General features: G+C 32.8%; 1 protein-coding gene across 4 annotated transcripts; it reads right to left on the bottom strand.

The window, feature by feature from the left end:
- Positions 1–421: 421 nt before the first annotated feature.
- LOC141703632 (histone-lysine N-methyltransferase, H3 lysine-9 specific SUVH1-like) lies at positions 422–4,408 on the bottom strand. 4 transcript variants are annotated; one of them, XM_074507092.1, is made up of 3 exons: positions 4,258–4,408; positions 2,061–4,073; positions 422–747 (listed from the first exon to the last, which is right to left on the bottom strand). In XM_074507092.1, the coding sequence occupies exon 2, from the start codon at positions 4,047–4,049 to the stop codon at positions 2,112–2,114; it is 1,938 nt and encodes a 645-aa protein (XP_074363193.1). In that variant the 5' UTR covers positions 4,050–4,073; positions 4,258–4,408; the 3' UTR covers positions 422–747; positions 2,061–2,111. The 4 variants fall into 4 exon arrangements, with proteins under 4 accessions (XP_074363193.1, XP_074363195.1, XP_074363194.1 ...); XM_074507094.1 differs by having other exon boundaries at positions 4,233–4,379; XM_074507093.1 differs by having other exon boundaries at positions 2,061–4,148; positions 4,258–4,378.
- Positions 4,409–10,251: the final 5,843 nt, after the last annotated feature.

Here is a 10,251-nt window from a genome sequence, read left to right as displayed (position 1 = left end):
AACATTTTGGGGGAGCCAAAGAAACTCAGAGACATAGAACTGTGCAATGCTAAGGGAGGTTCAAGAAGAGTCGATGCAAATGGCAGCAGTATTATTATGCATAGATTGCACGAAAGATAAACCATTGGCAAAGTCGTGGATTATATCAAGAAGACATTTGAAATTTTTTTAGACAAATGTGGTGCAGATAAACCAACAATCTGTGTGGAAGGACCCATTACAAAATATGCATAATCATGTGTAGAACGTCACCTTGACATATATGCATAAATATGTCTACTCGATGTATTTTGTATGTTACATACCAAAAAAAAAGTATTTTGTATGTTAGATGTACGTATTACCTTTATAAAATTCCGGCAACATGATGGAAATCCAATATTTGGATTTGTGTATATGAACATTCCAAAAAAAAAATAACTCTAATAATCTGCAATTTCATTTCTAAAAATATATAAAAAAAAATGATTTTTCCTAGGGCATTACTCAGACTTTCACAAAGAAAAGTGCCCCAAAAACTGGTATCCAAAGAGGGCGCATAGAAAAGGTTTACATTATCTATATGTCCACCCACTACAAGGACTCCTCAAAAACATAAGTTTAAGGACTAAACATAAATATAAGTCAAATACAGCAGTCTTCATGAAGCAATAAACCAGGTAAAGAACTAACAAAGACAAAGTTCAGGTAGATGATAGCTATAAAGATTGCCTCCACGTCTTCACCCAAAAGCAATATGTAATTGAACTGCGAAACAGAGTAGTGAACTTCAGGAATGTAATAGAAATTGCAACAATGTACACCAGAGGAAAAAGTTTAATATATTTTATAAATACCTGCCAATAAGAAAAGCACTAGCCACATGTAACAGTCAAAGCATTAAATCGAGATTACACAGTTAGGAATACACAACATTCACTACTAAAATATCAGCCTCAAAATATCTAACAGAGTGATCACAGTTTGATGGTGGAAAACATCCTACTTGTGGAGAAAAAAGGTTCAGAAAAAGTCCTTTCGATATTTTGATCAAGTCTTTTGCCCTTTTTGCAATTTAATGGGGAAGGTGGGAGAGAGGGGGAGAAAGCGAGCGAGGGAGGGGGGGGGAGAGGGAGAGGGGGGTAGAGAGAGAGATATATTATAAATCAGAATATAAAATGCGGTAGAGAGAGCATCTTGTGTTGACTACAACTGTCAATTTAACATCAGAATTTGGAATGAGGGTTAACATAACCATTAACACCAACAAAACAATAATTCCAGCATTTTACTGGTTGGCACCTTAGGCATCATATTCTAGAATGAAATATCAGAATTAACTACCATGAGCCTTCGTAACTGTCCGCCTCCTCCTAGGTGCCCGCCTAGCTTGTTTTTAGAACATTGTTTTATAGTATAAAATGTGAAGGTCACAGCGCCAATCAAGTTACGGAGGACTAATAGCGGAAAGTCATTCAACATAAAAATATTCAAATATTGATGAAATCACCTATTACACAGCTTGGGAGGCAGACCTATGTTGAATATGAAGAAATGTTAAAAGAATGGATCTTTCGGTAAGATTTGTAAGATTCATGACAATCTTGAGTGGGTTTTCACTTCTTTTTTTCTTACATCCAGTAAGACTCTTTTATTAATTAATAGTCAATTCATGCATTACACCCTTAAACCCTAACCATCATTTCAGGAACACACAGAAACAACTCTAGCTGATCTTCATTTTCAATAATACAAAGATGTCTGCATAATATAATATTACACCAGCCCTCGATAATTTAGAGAAAATTTGAAGTGGACGGGGAAAAGCATAATTCCATGATGCCTCGTCATTCATTTAAAATAAATATACCACCAACAAGTATGACCGATGCAATGTAAAACTTTGCCATAAGTGATACATATATACAAACACACACACACACACACACACCACATACAATAAGTTTAAAGTTTACTCGAGAGATATAAAGAAGATACACAATGAAATTGCATAAAAATAGATTTCGAATACCAAGTTCACTGCACGCTAAATTATTATAAAAATTTAGAAAAAGCCTAACCTGGTATCTTTCTTGATTATCACACTTGGTGCTAGCATTTCATAGATATCTTTAACCAAAATAGCCCCTGCACTTCTCTGATCCACATAAGCACTTCCTTTTACTACGGGTTTCGAACTGGCTCATCCCATAATCATAAGTCAACTCCGTAAGCGGGGGGATGTGCTTCTTTGCAAAAAATACAACATGAAGAAATGATTCCCTATTGTGTTCATACTGAACTAGTTGCCAAAATACATTTGGATTGCAACTGTGATTCATAAATCGAGCAACATTACCAACATTTTTTGCACTGATGACTAATGGCGATGGGATATTGTCATTTTCAGCAGATTCATCAGGTATCTCCTCATTAAGTAATGTGGGCTCATAGTTCCATTTATTTGACTTGTCAAGAATGCGTGATGTGTCGAAGATGTAATCATCTTCCTGACCTGTGCCCTGCATCCCCATTGGACTGTCTACAACTTCACCTGCAAATTCACATATAAATGAACCTGCACGGATAGGATCCCATGATCTCAATGCCCAGCCTTTGTCTGTGGTTTTATACACTTCCATCTTCAATTTCAAGCCAGTCTGGGACACTCGATTCTTACAATTAGGAAAGCAAGGACATGTTGGACTACATTCATGCACCACTGGCTTCTGATTTACTAGTACCCCATTGGTTGCATAAGGAAAATCACCTCCATTGCTGCGGATGCAAGAGCAATTGAGATCACCTGGCTGACATGCCTTATGGCAGTTGCACCCAAATGATGAATTCGTCAAATTGAAAGATTTTGAATATCTAAGCACTGTAGAGTAAGTGAAATACGAAGGAGGCCCCCTTGCATCAACATCATTAACAAGAGAAACAGTAATCTTTTCAGCACCTGCACTAAGATCTTGAGAAAGAAGTCCCACTGGAGAGGACAGTCCAGCTTTCCATTTCTGGATAGAAATCCAATCGGCAAAAGCACTTGGCTGCCCAGGTAGTCTCACCAATTTGTACTTGAATACACTGCACCCTGATTTCCCTTTCTCCAACCATGACTCCTTAATTGTATAAAGGCCGTCATAAACATAAATTTTCACTGATGTATTGCTTGGATCTTTCATACCTCGAATGACCCTGACCTCATTGGCCTGATGTAAGCTTCTCTCCAGAGCAAGATTTCCCTTTTCAAGCTTCTGATCAGATGCCTGCTTATCTTTACTAATAGGATTTCCACCTTGCCCACTGTAGATCAAAACATCCTTATCCTCCGTATCATCATCATAATATCCTGAGGAAACTATGCTAACAGCCAAAGACTCTTCTACCTTACCTCGCCTGGTAATTAAGGTATCAATCCCGCCCATAGACTGACCATGCAGCCCCACTAGCAACATCTCAAACCGGAAAAAGAAGATATCTCCAACCTCCACACCAGGAGGCACACCAGTTCTCTTCCTCATGTTTGTGCGCACGCCTGCGCTCATCAAAACGTTACCGGCTTTTAAATCAGGACGCTTAATAGATCCATTAGGTGCTTCCTTGGCTTCTTCAACTTGGCTAAGCCGCCTTCTTACGGCATCAAAAGTCATGAGTACATACTCAACCATCTCTCTGTTACCATCCTCCTTGCTAAAAGGGTTACATCTAACAATAAAATTACGAACGAAAGCGTTTCCATGATTAACCGTGAAAGAGACACCAGCATTTCTACTTCCCACCGATTTTTTAGCAACTTTTCTGAGTTTACCGGGAGGCCTCTTCCGTGAGGACCCCGCATGTCCAGTGACACCATCCATTTGATCAGGTTGAGGAGATTGGGCATTGGAGCAAAATGGATAAAAAGGAGTAAACCCAGGAGGGAATGGACCCGAGGGGGAAGAAGTAAACAAAGGAGGAGCTTGTGCAGATGACACAAACAAAGGCCTCAAAGTCCTTAAAGGCTTCACACTCAACACTTTGGAACTTGGTATAGACCCTTGTTCCATTGGTATAGACCCTTGTTCCATTTTCAAAACCCAAGTAAACAAAACCTTTATACCAAAAACCAAATTTCAGAACATCAAATTCTTAAAATCAACAACAATGGCCCCCAAACAAATTAAACCCTAAAAATGCAATTAAGTTGAATTACAAGAGAGAGAGAGAGAGAGAGAGAGAGAGAGTGAGACATAATAATAATAACTACATACATAAAGTAAAGATCTTTAAACATACCACCACCCTCTCAAGATCTTGAAATGGGTCTCTGTAATTTCAGTGTGAGAGTTGAAAAAGATGGAACCTTTTTCGATTTCATTTCTTTTAAATGTTTCTTCGTTTCTTCATTTCTTCCTTTTTGAGATTAAACAATTTCTTTCTTTTCCTTCTTTTCAAAACAATTAATTACTCATTTGTCTTGCTTAGGTAAAATATTATTCTACCATTTTTTTTATAATGTTGTCCTTTTTTTCTATTTTTGAATCATTTCTCTAATCTTGTCGGCTATTTTTTTAAAACATTCTTCAAATTCGTTATGCAAATATTCCTAAAATGGAATGAAATTACAACTTTAATTTATGTTAATTATTAAATTTTAATTTCAAATTTAATTTTGGGGAGAATAATATAAATTTTACTGCTTGATTCTGATTTTTTATACGATTTAAATGCGTTAAAGAATTAAGTATTCAAATTGATAGAGTGTATGTATTCTTTTTTCTTCACTTTGTGACATTGTTGTTATTCTCAACTTTTTGTTCCCATAAGAATTAAGTAAATAGATCTTATCACCAAATTTTCATTTTTATTTGAGAAAAAAAATTCCATTTTAAAATATATAAGTTATGCAGTTCATATGTACGGAAAATAATATAAGGAAATAAAATATCACACGGTGATTTCATCCTGATTCGAGATGACGCAACCTCTAATAGATTTGTTCACCCCAACGTTCAGTCCCTGAACTTCTCTCCCAGACTCAGGATTTTCTCTTATAATAAACTCGCTCCTTTAACAGGCGGAAAAGTCTTTACACCTTACAAGTATTTGTCTTGGTGCGTAATACAAGAGTTACCACCTCAAAATAAATGTAATACCTACACAACTTATTTTAGATAATAACTCTCCGCTATTTCTTCAAAGTTGATGTAGAATCCTTTGTGTGGACTTAGCTTCCTTAGCTTTTGTCGGTCTTGGATCTTAGTGATCTAGTCTTGGATCTTTCCTCTTTTTTACGGTGCAAAGATTACTAACTCCCCGTTAGTACGTCTATGACTTGGGTCTTAGAATGAGAATTACCTCACGCCACTTCATCTCAGTACCAAACTAATAAAACAATCCACAAAACAAACCAAGTAGAGAAAATATGGTTTGAACTAGTATGTTATGGTACTAGGCCACAAGTTAGTATAATATTCAAATAAGAATATTAAAACTAAATACGTATACTTGACTTAAGATAATAAACAATAGTACAAGTATATTTATAATTACTCCTTTAATTATAGATTAAGTTAATTTATGGAGTAACATGAGAAGTCTTTTATACAAAGCACTTATAGCTTATGATTTTTTTTGTATTCTTCATCTTTCGATATATATTTATGAATCGAAGAATACTTAAAATACAACCTCGGATTTGTAATTAACCTTTAAACTTGTTGGCTTATACTTGTATATTGACGATTATATAGTCAAAACATATTTTTAACTTCAAGCACGGTTTATAAGATTTATTAGTCGTAGCCAAGATCCAAATAAATTAAGTGCAAGTAATTGGCTTAACATTTTTGCTTTTAAAGTTTATACGAATAATTACGAGTAGTTTATATATCGGATTATAATCTCACGGAACACTAAAGATGTTAGAAGGGGTTTTTTACAATATGTCTCGTAATTGTTTATATACATGATATGTGTTAGCCAAGATCCAATTAAATAAAGTGCAATTAATTGTCTAAATCGTGAATTTGATTCGCCTTTAAATTTAACGGATAATTACGAAGTGTCTAAATATCGAGTTATAATCACCCGGAGCACTAAAGATGTTAAAGGGGATTATGCAATACTTCGTAATATTTTATGTGCACGATATTTGTTAGTAAAGATCCAAATATATAAAGTGCGAGTAATTAGCTAACTCGTTAATTTAATCTGTTATGTTATTTGATAAATTATGAAGTGTTTATAGATCGATTTATTATCCCCGGAACACTAAAGATGTTAGAAGGGATTATACAATATTTCATACTATTTTATGTGCACGATATTTGTTATCCAAGATCCAAATAAATAAAGTGCGAGTAATTGGCTAACTCGTGAACTTGTGTCAAATATAATCTCACCCTTGGAGATTAAGTACTTTTCTTTATAGATCTTCTTTTTAAAATGAATTTTTGAAGATCAAGTACTTATTCGAATTTTGAGTTCGAATCTTAGTTCTCTTTTCGCTTGAGAACTTTCTTTATAAGGGATCTCATATTAGAACTTAAGATGAAATAGAGAAGTTAAGTACAAATTTCAAATAAAAGAACTCAAATAAGAAGCTGAAATTTACCACTTTTGAGAAATGGTTGGAAAAGTTCTCCGGAAAAATTCGCCGGAGGTTCGGCCGGATTTTGGCACTTTGGTTGAACTTGTGCAGTCATTCGGGAGGCCGGAGAGTGGTAGTGGATGAGTTCACTTGGTGGAATGAAGTTTGGTTGGGTGAAGCTAAACTTGGGTTTCAAAAATCTTGTATATATGTATATATATCTAAGAGAGAAAAGTTTTTTTAAGAAGAAGTGTGTGTTTAGAAATTGAAAGAGATGGATAAAGGATACTTCTTAAAAAATCTCAGCAACTTTGTGACTCTTTAGATTGAAGAAAATGGGTTGGGGTGGGGGCTTATTTGTAGGAGAGTTGGGTGGATTGAATGATGGAGATTTAAGAGAATGGATGATGGATGATGTAAAGGCATGAATTGATGACATGGAAAGTAAAGTGTGTTAGTTATGTTTCTTTGCCACTTGACATATGAGACAAACAAGTTAATGGAGTTTCAAATCTCAGCTGATTTATAAATATAATAATATATAGGTTCCTTTTTCTTTTAATCATTGTTTTATCACTTAATTAAGCATTAAGCACCAATAATTATGACCATCTTAAAAACTCCTAAATAAATATCATAAAAATATGATAAATATATAAATATTATAAAATGATCTCCTGAAAATTTTGGTCAACCTTGGTCAATGGTAACTAGGTCAAACGTGGTCAACTGTGGGACCAACTACCTCGATTTTTGTGCCAAGACAAAAATTCTCGAAATGTTACGAAATTTTTGGCATACTTATAAAATACCATGTTAATGATCCGTACCAAATTTCAAATCATTTTATCATGTGGAAGTATTTTATCTAAAGTTAAGAAGATTGTGTTAGCTTTCGCGTCCGAGTATAATACCAATGGTTTTGAAATTAAATATATGGATCTTGTTAGGTCACACAACACTGTAGAAGGGGGTTGAATACAGTATTTATACAATCAAATCGATTTAACACAAGTATGTAACAAAGATCAAGTATATTGAATAAAATCTGTTATAATAAGAACTGTTGTCCTCTCTCAGTGATGAATAAATATCACTAAGAGCTGCTAGGTTACAATGTATAATCTTCTCGATAATGATAACACATATAGTATAAACCCTAAGTCTGTGTTTATATAGTACACAGTTACAAGATAACTTTTAATTGATATGGAATATAATTATGTCTCCTAAAATATATCAATCAGATATCTTTTACAAATCTTCCAATCTTCCAACTCTTTCCATGTATATCTTCTTTTGTTTTAGTCTCGATCTTCTACTATAAATCAGCTTCCTTCCTTATCTGTAAGTCTTCCCGTACTAAAGTTCTGATATGACCTTAAGTTCTGATATTAAGTTCTGACTTCCAGTAAGTCCTGATTTGAGTAAGTCCTGATATGTCCTGTTTGTTAAGATCTGAAAACTAAACATGAATTATATTAGACATGACATCTCAAATAAATCTAACAGATCTTTTGACCAAAGTTTTGACTTGAATAAATACTAAAACTATATTTACTAATATATAAAATATATTTGTATGGTAGGAAATATTTTGAGTATTTTTGAATAATTTTCTCCGAGAAATGCCGATTTTACGAAACGGGGGAAAATTACTATAAGTACACATTGAATGGGTTATAAATCTGGATATTAATATTCCAACCATGAATATTAATAAACTTTGAAAACCTCTTTTTATTGATGTGAGAATATATTTTGGAGCGAAGAGTGAAATATTTTCGATATAGCATGAGACCTCTAAAGAATATTTCTGTATGTTAAGATTTGAAAACTAAACATGAATCATATTAGACATGACATCTCAAATATATCTAACAGATCTTTTGACCAAATTTTTGACTTGAATAAATACTAAAACTATATTTACTAATATATAAAATATATTTGTATGGTAGGAAATATTTTTGAGTATTTTTGAATAATTTTCTCCGAGAAATGCCGATTTTACGAAACGGGGGAAAATTACTATAAGTACACATGGAATGAGTTATAAATCTGGATATTAATATTCCAACCATGAATATTAATAAACTTTGAAAAACTCTTTTTATTGATGTGAGAATATATTTTGGAGCGAAGAGTGAAATATTTTCGATATAGCACGAGACCTCTAAAGAATATTTCTGCAATATTCATTTTTCAAGCTTGTCGCTTTATTGATATTGCAACAGATATCTAAGAAATATCATATCTTGATTATTTCTTCTTTCATAATATTTACTTAGAGATATATTTCATAAGAGATAAATTTTGATGATTCAGAATACTGGAATATATCTTTTATATTTATATTTGTAATATAAATATATTTGAAAAATAGTTTTGCTAGTTTGACCATTTGACTTGATTTGGATCAATTAGATTCATGTCCTAATGGAGAGGATCTATGTGTATTTAAATTTTATGTTTAATCGTACAAATACCCAAATAAATAATATATTGAAGTATCCTTTCAATCTTCCCCTTTTTGGTATTTTCCAAACAAACATAAACTTTGAAATTTTCAAGTGTGTGCTTCCCTTGGTGTATGCATTAATTTTTGGACAAATATTTTGCACATAAAATATTTAATTACTTAGAGAGTTTAAGCTCTTCCTTAAAATCCTGCAAAATAGGTTTGTTAGATTTATCATGAAATATAGAAGCACAAAGATCCATATTTAGCAAAATTTACAAATTTAAGTGGTATAATATCCCTTCCCATTTTGTTTGGGATATGCCAAAAAGAATTATATCTAGTTATCATGGAAATATATCTTTAAAAGACAAGTGTGTGTCTTATTGTCTTATCAGATTTTGGCATTTTTAAGAACCAATTATATAGATATTTTAAAAATGCACAGGAAATCGAAAACCAAGAACATGCATAATTTGTTTATATTTTGGTAGTATGCATGTCAAAAATATGACCATAAGATTATATTTGTTTAAGTCAAAAACTAGCTGTTTGTAAAGTAAGAGTGTGACTGACTTACTTAATTTTAGCAAACTCAGAATTATGACCATAAGTTTGGATTTTGTTGAGGCAAGGAAATCCGGTGTTTGTAAATCAAGATTTGAATTTGAATAACTTAGTTAATTTTTGCAAAATTTAAAACCATGTTTTATGTATTCTATTACAGACGCCAAGTACTATTTCACCCCCTTTTTCGGTGATTGTTGAACACACACTTAGCATAACATAATCTACAAACTTTTGTTGCACCAATTTTTACTTGCATATGTACGAACACCTTTAACAGATTGTATTTGTAACTTTTGAAAAACCCGAACACTTGAATTTTAGACATTTGCATAAATTAACCTGAACTTATACTCAAGCATTTGTATTCTGTTCAAATTAAACTCTATATAGTACAGAAACTAATGTTTGTATAGACCAATTATCTTTGTGAGATTTTACATAAAATATGAGCCTAATACATACTAGTTTATCATTTTGACTGTTTTGGCTATTGTCATGTTACAAAATTTAAAATTAATACATTCTATTCCGGATCAAAGTCCCAGAATTACATATTTGGAAATCTAATACATTTTAAGAAATCAAAATTTCTAAACAAAAACTACCACCAGTGCAAACTATTTTATGAAAGAATTATACGTTCTGCTTCTTCAAATGGATATTAAAA

Source organism: Apium graveolens, unplaced genomic scaffold, assembly GCF_009905375.1.
Source record: "Apium graveolens cultivar Ventura unplaced genomic scaffold, ASM990537v1 ctg6880, whole genome shotgun sequence".
Taxonomy (NCBI): Eukaryota; Viridiplantae; Streptophyta; class Magnoliopsida; order Apiales; family Apiaceae; genus Apium; species Apium graveolens.
The sequence above is the reverse complement of the archived record's forward strand: the minus strand, read 5'-3'. Positions and strand labels throughout refer to the sequence as shown.